At 48.1% G+C, this 15,118-nt stretch overlaps 5 protein-coding genes across 5 annotated transcripts in view; 2 read left to right on the forward strand and 3 right to left on the reverse strand.

The window, feature by feature from the left end:
• The window catches only part of MYCFIDRAFT_162375 (uncharacterized protein), a 1,318-nt gene extending 1,010 nt beyond the window's left edge, over positions 1-308 (forward strand). The window contains exon 3 of the mRNA XM_007925739.1: positions 7-308. Within this exon, the coding sequence (XP_007923930.1) occupies positions 7-184 (178 nt within the window). The 3' untranslated portion in view covers positions 185-308. The remainder of the gene's footprint in view (positions 1-6) is intronic.
• MYCFIDRAFT_30093 (uncharacterized protein) lies at positions 284-973 on the reverse strand (the record flags this gene model as incomplete). The annotated part of the gene is made up of 1 exon (XM_007924172.1): positions 284-973. One exon carries the CDS (start codon positions 971-973, stop codon positions 284-286), a length of 690 nt encoding a protein of 229 aa, XP_007922363.1.
• A 392-nt stretch (positions 974-1,365) lies between these two features.
• On the forward strand, positions 1,366-2,079 carry MYCFIDRAFT_29592 (uncharacterized protein; the record flags this gene model as incomplete). The annotated part of the gene is made up of 1 exon (XM_007924151.1): positions 1,366-2,079. One exon carries the CDS (start codon positions 1,366-1,368, stop codon positions 2,077-2,079), a length of 714 nt encoding a protein of 237 aa, XP_007922342.1.
• A 5,252-nt stretch (positions 2,080-7,331) lies between these two features.
• On the reverse strand, positions 7,332-8,569 carry MYCFIDRAFT_119175 (uncharacterized protein; the record flags this gene model as incomplete). The annotated part of the gene is made up of 3 exons (XM_007925740.2): positions 7,332-7,832; positions 7,885-8,315; positions 8,362-8,569. Coding segments are annotated over 3 exons (1,140 nt in total), but the record flags the coding sequence as incomplete, so codon positions are not given.
• A 4,703-nt stretch (positions 8,570-13,272) lies between these two features.
• On the reverse strand, positions 13,273-14,529 carry MYCFIDRAFT_186861 (glycoside hydrolase family 28 protein; the record flags this gene model as incomplete). The annotated part of the gene is made up of 3 exons (XM_007925741.1): positions 13,273-13,402; positions 13,458-14,209; positions 14,269-14,529. The coding sequence occupies 3 exons, from the start codon at positions 14,527-14,529 to the stop codon at positions 13,273-13,275; spliced, it is 1,143 nt and encodes a 380-aa protein (XP_007923932.1).
• Positions 14,530-15,118: the final 589 nt, after the last annotated feature.

Below are 15,118 nucleotides of genomic sequence, written 5' to 3' on the forward strand. Positions count from 1 at the left end.
TATGAGAGTATTCATATCCATATTCGACAAGCGTGGCGTGTGGAGTTGGCGTACGGAGATGGCGTCCTTGGAGTTGGAACGGCAAAAAATGTTGAGTCAAACTGAAGTACGGATATTCAAGTATGATCATGGAAATACCATGGATCTTTCAGGCTTCTCAAATCTTCAGTGTCTCATGTCATAGCCAACAACACAAGGCTGACGCAAGCAATTTCTCAATATCATTACTGTATGGGGTATCTTGAAAGCAACGCCGCAGCCCAACCAGATATGCCCACGGGTCTCATCTTAAGCTCACATACACCTCCAAAACACTCACCTGGCGAATCTGAGTCTCTCGAATCTCCCTCTTTCCATCCTCATCTCCATCCTCCTCCCTCTTAACAACCCTCGTAACACCTTCTTTCGATTTCCGCTTCTTCTTAGCAACAGCCTCATCAGGCTGCTCATTCTCAATTCCAGCGGCAGTAGTTCTATCTGATTCTCCCGATTGGTCCTTCAACTGTTGGCATTCCTCCTCATATCTAACATCATCCACAGCCCCCACACTCCCCGTCTTCAATCTCACAACATACTCCTCCCTCTCCTGAAACCAAACCGCTAGTCCCATAACTTTAGAAATAGCTTTTCCTGTCCCTTTGATCACGACTTCTTCATTCCCATCCTTCTTTTTCTTGAGATGCTCCACTTCCTCAGCAATAGCTTGGATCTCATCGTCCGGACCTCTTCGCCAGTTGTTCTTTGCGGATTGCGTCCCTGCCTGCACGAGTCTCTTGTCGGCGAGCTGGAGTAGCTTCTCGGTCCGTTTTACTGCTGAGAGGAAGGGAGTTTTGCTGCCGACATATATGACTTTTGGTTGCGAAGAGCCGGCGTATGGTGAGGGGATTGAGGGGCGGAGGAGTGGACGTTTGGAAATTGAGGCAGATTTGGGCAATTTGCGCTTCTCTATGCGTCCTGTTGATATTTTGTTCATCTTGGGCGATGAGGCTGTTTGTTTCCTAAATCTTTTCTGGTCGTGACGTTGATGGAGTCGCGATCGCGATGTGTGGACGCGTTGAGCTTCCAGTTTTGATCAAGCGCCATCAATTTTTGACGCGAACTGTTCAATGTGGAGCTGTCGACGTCTGAACCACTTCCAAGCTACTTGCTCCTTCGAACTCGTCAACCACTCTCGAGTCTCAAGTCTTGTAGAATGTAGCGGACGACATGCAAGATCGAATGTCTCGTCATTGAGCCTGCACTATACCGAGCAGTAAGGCTGGTCTTGCGCAGAGGTGTGTAGTTCCCGCCAAGCGTTTCACAGATCTGATCTCCGAACCCAATCTCGAACCCAATCCCTCCTTCTCTCTTCTCTCCAAACATACAATGATCCTGCGACACCTCCACCTGCCCGGCATAGTAACATACAATCACGCCTCCAAGCTCCAAGACATCATCGTCAAAAAGCTGCTCGCCCACAAAGCAAATCCTCAAACCGTTCACGCTCCCGACCCGACCATAATCACCGCCCAATTCCATCCAGTCTACACTTGCGGACGCCGCGAAGTCGGAACCGTGAGCCCAGAGCAAAAGAAATACTTAGAAGAACCCACCAAATACGGCCAAGCAGAATTCATCGAATCCCTAAGAGGCGGTCAAACAACTTTTCACGGACCAGGACAATTAATTGCATACCCAATCCTCGATCTCAAACGCCACAGTCTGACCCCTCGATCATATGTCTGCCTCTTAGAAAAGAGCGTAATTGCTACATGTGCGCATTATGGTGTGAAAGCTATGAGTACAGAAAATCCTGGAGTCTGGACGGATGAGGATCATAAGATTTGTGCGTTGGGAGTGCATTTGAGACGGAATATTACGAGTCATGGGATTGGATTTAATGTTGATACGGAACTGGGATGGTTTGAGAAGATTGTTGGGTGTGGCTTGGAGGGGAAGAAGGCTACGAGTTTGAGAGCACAGGGCGTGAGAGATGATGTGGATGTGGAGAGTGTTGCAGGTGTTTTGGTGAGGAAGATTTGGGAGGGATTGGAGGGTGTGGAGGCTAGTATCAGGATACCGGAGCAGAGTGTGAAGTGAGGTAGTCTGACATGCTCGTTTGTGCCTTCGAACGACAAGATATCGATGCACCAAGGCAGAGTCCCTCGAAGCTATTGGTGTTTGAGCACCAGGAGTGCAGAGCTACAACAGAGCGATCCTTGGACTCTCCTGTCCCCGCCGCGAACGAATCCTATTAGGGAGAACACTTGCACGCTAGCTCGAGGTTCAGGAGCGGCTGTATCCTAGCAGAAATCCTCCTCTACACTGTGAATTGTCGCAGGGGCAGCAGGCCTATTGGCAGAGTTGGCAACTCGAGCTCAGCAACTTTCAAAGACAGTCATGACGTGTGCCATGTGCATCTGCAGTAAGCCATGGCACATGCTCAACATCCTCACATGGCGAAGGCTGCACACGTTCTCGCATCGTGAGTCCTGCTTTCGTGTCGAACGAAGCTTGGTTGCCAAGTCTCATTCGAGAAACACAGCACCACTCACGTTCTTACAGCTGGTCATCATCAATCCAGTGGCGAGCGTAATTCGCGCAGCATCACTCAGCAAGACTCAATTCGCTCAAACCTTCCAGATTTCATAGCCGCGAACAATGGTTCCGCCAACTTCCTGATGGCCTTGTCTGTCGTCATCGGCAGGAGTTAGAAGCAGTGTCCCAACACCACAACAAGAAGCTCTTGTTTCGCTTGGTATTCGCACACACATACACCAGCCTGGCATGAGTGGAAGACGACAACATACACACTTCACAGATCGCAATTCGCATACCTGCTCCTACACACTAGCAGCCCATAATGGCTGGGACTTCGACGTATGCAAACGCTTTTCAGTGCAACTTAAATGTTGATACTGACCTACTTTTCCTAGCGATAGTAATGCCGCTGAGCAAAGCGGCGAAAAGAGCGGCCACAAGAAGCCCTCGAAGAGGAGTAGCTTGTTGAGCAAGTTGCCAAGACTCGCAACTCTCTTAGGCAAGAAGACCGATGAGACAGTCACGCCGTTGTCTCAGCCTGGCGCAACATGTCAGGATGGAGGCACAGCCATCGGCAAAGCTGTCGCGAAGAGCGGAGAAATGCTCGCCAAGGTGGTCAGTAATGACACTGGCTACCAAGCAGGTACAGAAGACTTAGCTTGTCACGAGCCTGGTGTCATCTACGCTTCTCCAGGGCCAATGTCGGCGGCAAGTGAGCCTTCGAGTGCGCCTTGGTCGAACATCAGCAGCGGAAACAATACTGCAATCACCACTCCTGGAAGTAGCATTGACCCGAAAGGCAAGCTCCCATCACGCCCCGGTGTCCTTCCCGATGCATCACCTCAAAATGGGAGCTTCAGTTCCAATAGTCGCCCATCTACTGTTCGATCTATGACTTGGAGTGCCCTTGGGGAAGTCAGGATTCCGAGCCAGGACTCGGGTGGTGACAAATTCGAATCATCGGAGACGAATCTGATCGATGGCGAAGCTCTGAACAAAGTTGTCACTTTTGATAAGAATACACGCTTTGCACCGAGCAATCACTGCTCTTCTGTTAAGTTCTCCGAGAGTCCAGGAACTCGCCAGTCAATTACTCTATGGAGTGAGGATCCCAATTGGAAGCTCTCGGAAAGGGCGCAAGCGCATCAGAAAGCAGTGCTTGCAGCTGATCCAGACACATTGCCTGTTGTTGCCAAGGTCAAGTCTGCGCCAGAAAAGGGCTCTTCGAAAATACTAGTCCCGAGGAAGGAGCGTGTGAGCTCTCCAGGAAAGAATTTCGAATCCAATGGGCAGAAGGAGCCCATGGGGATGACAGGCAACACGAATGCTGAAAATCCCATCGGCAAGCTGAAGAGCGCTGTGCCTTTGCCGCAGGAGCCAGTGCCCAAGCCTGAGTTGGCGCCGATTGGGGACCCAGGATATGATAACTGGACCGAGCTGGGCAAAGATCAGAAGGTTTGTCATGCGTAACAGCTCGAAGGTAAGCGATGTATTGACATAGTGATCTTGTAGGTCAAACAACGCCGAGAGCTCGTTTCCGGTATATCATCTTACAACTGGAGTGCCGCTCAACGCCATCGCACCCAGCCCATGGCAGAACGAATGCCAATCGGACCAGGTGGCGAGACGGCATTCAGTGACACCGAGGACATCAACGATAGACAAGAGGTCCCTTCCCAAAATTACGGCAACTCGGGCAAGCTGAACACCGTAGCCTTTACCAACACAATTCATACCGGTGGCGTCTCTCCAAGAACAACCCCAGCAATGTTACCAGCCGTCGCAGCTGTCGAAGAAGAAGAAAAAGAAGTCCCAGAATCCTCAAGTTCCTCCTCTAGCTCCGCCTCCTCCTCCCAAAACAACACCACAGAGACCCCTCAAAACCCCAAACCTTCAAAACCTTCTCTCGGCACAACACCCAACGACTCAGCCCGTCCCTCGCAACACCCACACCACATCTCCCACCCACCTTCAGGCTCTATCGATCTCGATCTCCTCGAATCCAAACTCGTCAAAGCCGGGAGTTACGAAGTCAAATTAACAAGTTCGTCGAGATCTTCTGATACTTTTGGGGGTAAAGTGGAAATGTATAGGAGTCATGAGAGTGGGGAGGGGGAGTGTCGGAATGGGTTTAGGAGTTGTGAGATGAAGAATAAAAGTTGGGCGGGTGGAGGAGAGTGAGTGATTTGAGGTTGAGATTTTTTTTGGGTGGGAAGGGAATATGTTTCTATGTAATGTGTAATGATGATTGATGATGATGTGTGTTGATCGTGATTGTATTAGAGTGGGTGGTGAAAAAGTCTGTCTGTTTCGTGATCTTCGTGATTCGTTCGTATGCGGGGCGTATTATTAATGTTGGTTGATTGGTTTTAGGAAGAAGTTGCCGCCCTCGAGATTGTAGCGACTCCATTCCCCGCCTTGTCTTTTCATTTTTATGTGATCTGTACATTGATCCGTCCATTTCTCTGCTTTCATGTCTCGGCATAATCTTTCGTCGACTTGTACAGTTATAGGGCAAGGTTCTCCGATGTGAGCGTCTTTTGGTGACGTGAATATGTGCTGGAAGAAAGCCCTGGCACGACTGGGCGACTTGGGACTGGCTTGGGTTGAGGGCAGAGCGGTCAGATTCTCGAAATATGAAGCTTGGTCGGGCGATTTTTGTGCGTTGCAGTACTTGGTGAAGTCGAAGAAGTCGTCGTCGTAACCTTTCCATGAGCTTGAGCTACCTGGCTGATTGGACTTCGCAATTGCAGGTTCAGCATCTACAGCAATGTCCAATGATCGGTCGTTTGCGTGCATCAAGTATCGAGCCATTGCATCGGGATGTGGATCACTTGCGAGTGAAGGTGGTCTCTTCCTTCTCACCAGAGTCCTTCGAATTGGAGGTGACTGCAGAGCAGGTATCGGGGTACCAGGAGCCTGATTAATGAGATCGTCGGAACCTCGATCATGTGTAGCGCCATTTTGTGTCGCTTTTGGAGCCAGCATTCGTCTGACCTCTGCCACTGCAGGGCTGTAATCTTCCGTTCTGCCAAGGAATCGCAATGGCAGGTCATGTTCTTTCATCGTGGTCTGGATCTCGATGTCTGATGCAATCGTTCGAGCTTTGTCGTCGACCCCAGAATCTTTTGAGGAGCTGAAGTACATCGTCGCAAGATCCTCTCCTGCAATGTCTGGACCAAGATCAAGATTTGAAGGCAAGAAAGGCGGCAGTGGCTTGTCATGAAGCGAGGCTTGAGGGACTGGGGACCGTTCTGAGCTTGGCTGTAGATTTTGAGCAGCCTTGTAATGCTCAGCAGCTGTTTTCAGGATATCTGCTACCATTTTCGTCTTGCTGTCGTAGCCCAGTCGCGATAATGGCGAAGCACGATCCAGACACTGGCCCCATTCGAGCCGGTCAGCATAAGCCAGAGCAATCTCGTCAGGTAGCGTTCGAATCAATGCCTTCCAGCCATGCTGGCTTATCCCATTCGCAGTGCAGCACCTTTGAAGCACCGCGTGGAGATTAATGGTGTTTTGGTGGTCATGTTCAGCGTAGCGACCTTCTTGAAGAAGCGTAATGACTCGAGCTTGATGATGATGCGTTCCAGAGTAGTGGTTGAGAGCACAGTCTAGACTTTCAAAGTGATGAAAGAATGTCTTGGCGTCGTAGTAGATCCTTCCGTCGTCAGAGCAGGTAAAAGCTCGCTTTTGAGACAACGCAATGCGTTCAATGGGTTCCGGGTGGCGATGCTTGCTTCGATGCAATCTTACTTGATGAGCATTTCTGCCTACATGAGTACACGAAGGGCATATACTGCCGTCGCCAAGTCTGGTGCATCGATCCTGGAAGTGCTTTTTCCGGTCTGCCTTCTTCTTGAACGTATTTGGGCAGTGAGAACAGGCATACTTGTTGTCGGCCTGTTTCTCAGCAAGTGTCCGAGTATTCAGCTGAACGAGTTGCTGTTGGCCTGCTCTATACTCTTGTATAAGGTCCATGTTGGTGAGATATGGTAGATCATAGCCAATCTGCCCCGATATCAGAGAACCCGTGGAGTAGGTTGTGCACGAAGACGCTCGAGACTGGAGACTGAAGACGGAGGACGTCGCAACACTAGACCGATTGATATCACTGTCGACAGTCGAAATCGAATCCCTAGCTGTGCAGATGCGTGTGAGTCCCATTCTCATCTTTGTCGTTTGCGAAGACTTACGCCACTGCATGGGTCCCTGTTCCATCGTACCCCAAAGACCATTAGCACCTTCACGGCTCGCGTGCAAGTTCTGTGAAGACTCTTAAAAGCAAGAAACAAAATCCAATCCTTTTGATCATGAATCGCAGGGCATGAACTCATGTCGAGGAGAGCGTACAGATGCCATCTTAAAAGCTTCTCACCTGACGAGAACACTACCACGACCTGAGGTTCTCAGACTCCTACCTCGTGTTTCAACATTAGAGAGGCCTCCAGGCCCGCAGATGGCGCGAGAGGAGGTGCATAGAAATGTGTGGTGTTTGGAGGCAACCTGAAACGCTAGTGGCCATTCACCGGTTCTGAGGTGTGGGGTGTCGTCACAGGCTGACAGCCTCGCTTATATGCGAGATTTCATCGAATCTCTACGTCAAGATTGTTGTTCTGACTGCTCGGTCGTTCATTCGTGCTCTCGATGCAGATCTATTGACGCCGTATCCTCGGATCTCAATGGGCATCGCGTAAAGTACAACGTGTATCATAATCCGGCTGGAACACGAAAGTATCGCAAGACGAGGCCGCAAAAGCCAAGACGTTCAAGAGATGCGAGTCGACACAAATCTGTCCGAGCAGCCGTTTGGGCTACCATAACAGAACAGGCTTGATCGTCTTGCCAGCATGCATATCGTGCAATGCTGTTTTGAAGTCGTCAGCCGGATAATACTTGACCATTTTATCAACCGGCAGCTTTCCAGCGCGATAATGCTTGATCATCTCCGGAATGAACTCTCCTGGAAAGCTGTCGCCTTCCACGCATCCCCACAGCCTGATGCCTCGGAAAAGGTGCTGGACCAGGTCGAGTGAGAAGCGGTAGTCTGGGCTTACAGGCCCGCCGACCTGCACATACGCTCCACGGGTGTCGACAGAATAGTAAGAGCTCTCCACTACCACGGGCACTCCTGTCGTCTCGATTACGACGTTTGGTCCTCGACCTCCAGCAACTTCTTTCATAGCAGCTGTCAGGTCCGTGATATCAGTTGTGTTCAGACCGTGTGTGGCCCCGAATAGCTCGATGGCCATATCGATGCGTTCCTGATTCTTGTCTACAGCCACGATACGTTTGCAACCAGCGATTCTAGCGCCCTGCATGAGCTGATCAGTATGGCTTGCTTTGATCGATATCACGCGACCTTACCATTACTGCGCTCAAGCCAACGCCACCAAGTCCTGTCACCATCACAGTATCGCTCGGTGAAGGCTTCACTAGGTTGAGAATCGCACCTACGCCTGTTTGAATTCCGCATCCGAGCGGCGCAAATAGCTGCAATTCCTCCTTGCTTTTGATCAAGTCCTTCGCAGGCAAAACGGTAGATTCCTTGACAAGGCTCAGCTTGGCAAAGCTGGAATGCCCGAAGAATTTGGCGCCAATACCAGAAGAGCCATCGCTTGATTTGAACACATCAGATTCGCCGTAAAGATTCATCGGGGCGAATGTATCGCAGTAAGCCGGTCGCTTCTCATGGCATTCCTTGCAATTACCACAGCTGTCGAAGGAAAGCAGCACCGGGTCTCCGGGCTTGATTGGCTTTGTAACGTTGGGTCCTACCGCTTTGACGTATCCGGAGCCTGGCATAAATCAGTGGCTGTCGCCTATCGCTCACGGGTTACAAACCTTCATGGCCAGGCACGATTGGGAATGTCTGTCCTTGACCTGGAGCTGTCAAAGATAGGTCCGTGTGGCAAATTCCCGTAGCTAGCATCTCGACCAAGATTTCGCCATCTTTGAGCTCAGTTGGCACTTGAATGTCTTGTAATGCCCAGTTGTCGCCTCCATGGTGTTCTGCTGCTGGTTCTGAAGCAACAATCGCCCGACTTGGAGTCATCGTAGCATACTGCCAATGAGCATTAACACGATGCTGAAATGGAGTTGCAAATCGCAAAACTGGTGCAGCGAGACTGGCTCTCCGCGCGCTCCTGCTCAAGGGAGTAGTGAGGCATACTTGCCCGTTGACTGCACGCGCAGCACGTGCCACTGATGCTCTCGGCATTGTAGTTTTTCCGCGAGGCTGTGGGTTGTTGAGGTCCGCTGTATCAATGTGCAAAGAACGTTCTTGTCATCGAAAACGGCCCTCTTGGGATCGTCAGGCTGTTGTGGATGGCGATTCAAATGTTGTTGGCAGAGTGCTGAGGATATGTCATCCTTTTTCAGCTTTTCCCGAGCACCTCATGGTCAAGCGGGAAATGCTCTCCTCTCTGACAACTTGCTAACGCTCGGCTATGTCGAATCTAACCGCTTTTGCCGTTCCCCATTCGGAGGTCGCGAGGGCCTTGGTGAGTCGGAGTCGGAGGGCAGCAGGGTGGTAGTTGACAGTGAGCGTGGAGAATGCGGCGGATGAATACCGGAAGTGGACATGAAAAAACATATTATGATGCGCGAAATGTCGTGCCAACCCGTAGAATCGCCGGTGTACGCACCTCGTATATATTGCTTCGTGTAACCTACGCCTGCTACTGAATTTTAGTAGGAAAGCTAGGCAGACAGAAGTATAAAATGCGATCTGGGTATCAACAACGTTTTCTATCTCTTCTAATATATGTTGTCGCTATTTCTAGTAGTATAGCTAGTCCTAGGTGTTGTTTGCTTAGCAAGCCGGTTGCTATAGCAAGACTGCCTACTTAGTAGATATAGGAACTCCTCCGCCTCTTTAATACTACTTCCTTGTCGAATAACGAGATTGCGCTATAGCCAAACCTCTCTAGGCGCTATATAGACAAGCTCTATAATACGTATAAGTTGTTTAGTATATTATATATTAAGGATTTAAATAAGTTAGGCCGGAAACGAGTCCTAAAGCCGCTATACGAAGAGGTATATATTCGGTCGCGATTTAGTCGGTTTCTAGTACTAATATATAGTTAGCGTATCCTCGAGTTCCTTACTAAGTGCCCTATCGCCTACTACGACGAGATTATCTAGTATCTCTACGATACCTTCGACGTTGTCGCGTCGCGCTATATTATCGCTCGTACGCTAGAGCGCTATAACTAGACGAGGAAAGTAGGTATACGGATCGCGAAGAAGCGTAACTAAGAGCTACGTAAGGACTTCGAGGTATAGCAAACTAGTAAGAACGTAGATAAGGTATATTATATAGACGAGAGTGCTAGTAACGAGCGTACTAGATAGCGGAAGACTAGATACTTACTAAAGGGGTTGCCTTATTAGTTTAACGCGTCTACGTAGAGGTCGACGCGGTAGAGTATATTACTAGCGATAACTTCGCGTAGTTATCTCGACGGTACCCTCGTTATTTAAGGATTAATTACTGCCGCTATCTTCGAAGACTAGCTCGAGTTTACTGTTCTACTATAGCTTAGTTTAGGTTAGTAGCTTGTAATAGATAACGTACCTATCTATAGGAGTTACCGAGTAAAGGACCTCTACACCGCCGCTAGTATCTAGTTAAAGTACTTGCCGCTATACTTACTAGATTATAACCTAATCGAGAACTCGTTTGCTAGCCTAAAGAGCTAGATTAAGTACTATATTTAAGACGTAGGCGCCTTCGAGGACTTTAGATACTTCGTTAAGTATACCGTAAAGGAGGCTAACGAGACAGCTATCTCGAGACACGTAGCAGCGTAGTTCTAGCGGTATAGATATCGCTATTAATAAGAAAGGAATTGTTATGTAATATAGCTAACTGTAGTTACTTATTTAACTATAGTCTTACTAAGACCGACGACTGTCTCTAACTTAGCAATACGGCCTTTTAACTCTTCTATCTCCTGTCTTATTTCTTCTATAACAATACGTGCTATATTAGCAGCAACGTCCTTTATAATAGCCTCGATATGCTATAGATTTAGAAATACCGGCTATAGTAATAAGCTTCTTAAATTAGCTAAATTAGCTAACGGTAATACAGTAGTAGCATCTCGTAGAAGGTCCTCTTCGCCTTAACTATCGGCAATCTTCTAAAAGTTAGTAAAATCTACTATTATACCTAATTGTCGTACCTCGAATATTCTACCGGTAACTATTGCGATAGAAGAGTCCTTATTTTAGTAGTTTAGAGGCCGTTTCCGTCGCTAGCATTACCTCGAGGCTATTTAAATTAGTGCTATTAGTATAAGGGTACGTTTTAGCTAGAATCCGGAGAGTACCCGCTTAGATAGCCGCGATCTATAACGACTAATAGGCTATTAACATACTACTACTATAATACATCTTTATTATCTCTTCGGTAGGAAACAATACTATCGATGCCGCCGAACAACCTCCTATTGTCCGTTTTAAAAAGTATGCAGTTGTTATAAAGATATAATACTAACGACATATTAGAAGATCGCGGCTTTCTATCGCTGTACTCCACTACTAACCCCACTACCGAAGGCCTCCGAGACCGCCGATATATCGCCTTTACTAATCGCGGGCTTAGTGCGCGAAGCTACGATTAACTATCGTCGACAGACACCTATAACAATACTACTACGCTAGGTAATTAATGCATTTCTTATTATAGTCTAATACTCTCGATACTAACGAAGAACCTCCCGCCTATACCGTACAAAAATACTAGATGCTCGCTAAGATACAGTATAATTAACAAAGTCCGAAATCCTACTTCCGTATTACCGCCCTACCGACCTACAACAACCTATACGCCGGCGTTCTAATATAGGTCTTCCTATAGCGATCGCTCGTCCTTGTTATACTTCTATAGGACACGTATTATCCGGCTGTATTAGCCTGCCTTTAAACCCTATTCCTTCTACTTAGACAGTGTTACTATTAATACTTAGTCTAGGCTATAATCTATTTCCTTTAAAACCCCGTAGATTGCCCTTATATTAGTCTTCCGCTCTCTCTAGCTGTTACGGTCTTGTCGCTTTAGCTAGTTAAAGAATATAACAAGTTAAATGTCCGGCGGCGTTATTATACGGTTAGTAGTGTTACTAACAAGGGGACTAGAAGGCGCTATAGTACTAGATCTAACAGGACTAGACGCACAGCCGTCGGCCCGTAGCTTCTTAGTTAGTCGCTTAGAATAGGGCGCTAAGTAATTATAGATAGTAATTACGCTACTACTAATAGCAGTGCCCTTTATAGTCCTTAGATTGCCGCTAGCGGCAACCTCTGCCCTTGCCTTCTGTCTCATTATTATAGCCGCTAGGCTCTTACCTAGATAGTTAATCGTTATAGGCGGCGCCGTTAGATCTAGTAGATTATAGCCTATTCGAATAGCCTTCGCCTATTATATAAGCACATTAGGACTAATCTTTACATAATTCTCCTATCTTTAGCTTCTATTTACCTAATAATAGCTATTGCGGTTAGGACAAGCCTTATCCTTACAGACCTACCAGTTACGTAATAGATATTAATAATCGCCGCTAGGTATAGGTATCGCTTCTTCCGCGTCGAAATCCACCTCTTATAAGCTACTACTAGCGCTAGTAGCCGCTCGTTAAGACGCACGAAGCTCGCGAATAGCCTATTGCGTTACGTTGCTACTACTATTGCTACGACCTTAAGAAGTAGGCGTTCTCGGGGGCAGCGGCTTCCTAGAGACAGGTACCCTTAGGTAGATAGTAAGGTTCTTCTTGCCTTATAGATACTACTTATAGAGCTAATATAACGCCCTTCGGATACAACCCCTTAATATCCTAGTCTTAAGGTATATTAGATAGCGATTAGCCTTCGTAATAGTCTTAAAGCGAGGCTCCTTATATTGCTCTTAAAGGCGCGACTACTCGTCGTCCTTCTATTATAACCATTCTTCCTTATAAGTGCCGCAGTCGTTATCGGAGGTTATCTTTAATAGCTTGCTAGCTAAGGTCTCGCGACTATAGATAATAGTCTATAGTAGGGTAATATTATATAGCTCTTCTTCTTCTTATTCTACGTCCTTATCTTCCTCGCTAGCCGCTATATAGTCGTCTTAGTCTATAGCCTCGTTACTAGCAACCTAAGTGCCTTTACCGTCGCTTCTAGCTATAGCTTTATCTAGTAGAGCGTCGTCGTTTTTATTAGTAGATAGCTCTATAGTATTCTAACGGCGGCGACGGCGAGGTTGTTTACTTATCTGTCTTAGCTTCTCGATGTTGTGCTTAGGCGGCTGTCTATTGCGGTCCGGAGGCTTTATTAAAGGCGGTAAAGGCACTAAAGAGATAGTAGATTAAATAGACTCGAGATTAGCCTCCTTCTTAGCTCTAATCGATACTACGAACACTACTAGGCTAGAAGGAGCATACTATTTACCTACGACCCACTATTTGCTAGCGAAACACTAACAAACCTCGGGTGTGCGGTATAGCGGCTGTTCTACGGGTTAGCACGACATTTCGCGCATTGTAATATTCCTTGCTGTTGCTGTCTGCTAAGGATTGCCTTGTTGCCTGCCAAGCTTTGGAGGCACCCACACAACACACTGTGCAGTGTGCACGCTTGCGGTCTAACTCATTAGATCGAGTGCTTGATAGATTTTTGGTTGACACCTTTAGTACTGGGTTATGAGGTGATGGAAGGCTCTTAATACTACTCATAGATTACTGTAGCAGAAAGCCAAGATTCACAGAGCTAGCAGGTCGCTCCAGATGGCACATTTTTGCAGCTCGAGCTCTTCTTTCCGCCAGAGATAGATACACCCTTCCAACTCCAATTTGAGCAAGAACCGCTTCCGCACAGAATGTGGATCTTGGTCGCGGAACTAAATTTTCCAAAAGTCAGACGAGCCTCGCAAAATTTCGATCGTGCCCACTCACCTAGAAACACTCCCAGTAACTCCATTCAACGTCAACCCAGTGATCGAGACACCATTAGTAGGAATACCCGTTGGGCCGCCATTCTTGTAGTCCTGTTCAATGACGATGCCGTGCTTCGTGATACCAGACAGCGTGATGCCCCTGTATGTGACTCCCCTAACGCTTCCAGTGGCGCCGGAGACAGTCTTGATTCGAACGCCGTTCTCTGAATTTACGACTTTGGAATTCGTCACAAGCACATTGCTGACCGAGTTGTCCGAGTGACCTCCGACTGATCCGATAGAAATTCCGTGTCCTCCCGAACAGTAGCCGTTGCTGAAAGTGATGTCGGACCCTGAGTTGACGGCCAGGCAGTCGTCCTGACTGTGAACAGTCGCGCGGTCGATGTTTATACCTCTGGAAGATCCGACATTAAACCCATCAGTGTTGTGGCCATGTCTAGAATCTCCGGCCGAGTTGTCGATGGTGATTGTATTGAGATTCAGATTGCTGGCTTGATCGATGCTGAAAACCTGAATTGGGGAGTCTTTGATCTTGATGTTCGAGATCGTAGATGAAGTCATTTTGTGTGCATAGAAGAACTTCGGCTTCGTCTTGCCGCCGTTCTTACCCTGACCGTCCCACCATCTGGCACCACCTCCGTCGAGCACTGAGCCTGGTGCCCCAGTAACGGTAATGCGGTTACCGGAGACTGAGACCAGAGGTCCATCCCACTCTTTGTAGCCGAAAGTGGTTGTACCTTCGAACATGACCTGGGAGCAACGTCAGTCAACTTTTTCTTTCGTCGTGGTCACATAGTCTTGTAACAAACATGTGTGCCATCTTGGAGCTTTGTCAGATCAAGTGTCATTCCAGCTGGTACGGCGAGGGAGGAGAGCACGATTGTTGAGCATGAAGACTTGGACTTGCTGACAAGCGAGGCGCCATCCGAGCCAGAGAAGGTGCAGCCTGTTGCGCTCTTGTCGAGAGAAGCCGCCTGAAGGACCTCATGTCGAACCACAGGGGTTGCGAGACATGATACAGCACCGAAGGCGAAGGCGAGCAGAACTGCCTGGAGAAGACTATGAGACATCATCGGGGCCAGGAATTGCAGACGTAACTGCGATATTGAACAGTGTCTGTTATGACTGCCATCGCCTTCGATGTTGCTGCCGTACATATACACACAGTACATAGTGACAACATCCTCACTACTGAATTACTCAAGCTTCGTAGAAACAAGGCGAGTGGCCTGCTGTCGTAACCATTCCGGATTTAGTAAAATTCTGTTGTCACGACTCGTGGCAGAGAGGTTACCACGTGATAACCGGGCCATAACTGTTTTAACCATACCCCGGGACCGCCCTCACACAGACGATTCAGTAGAACTCCTGGGCAGTGGGCAGTGCCCGGAAGTGGTTTTCAGGACACTATTGACTTCGAGCTTAATGCTTAATGCCACTGCTGCGCCCTCTCTCCTACGCACTCGACGCGTCTTGGGCCAGATTTTGGACTGTGCGTAAGGCAAATTGGACTGCGCCCGCTGCTTAAATGAGTCTGACTTTTGATACAGTTCCACCTTGATGATGAAAGTGGGCAAAGGGATAGACCTTGAGACCCTTGTAACAAGGGTATCGTTAGAGGCTGGAAGGCCTCACTTGGTCCAGCGAAGCGCATAGAAC

This window comes from Pseudocercospora fijiensis (assembly GCF_000340215.1).
Source record: "Pseudocercospora fijiensis CIRAD86 unplaced genomic scaffold MYCFIscaffold_2, whole genome shotgun sequence".
Taxonomy (NCBI): Eukaryota; Fungi; Ascomycota; class Dothideomycetes; order Mycosphaerellales; family Mycosphaerellaceae; genus Pseudocercospora; species Pseudocercospora fijiensis.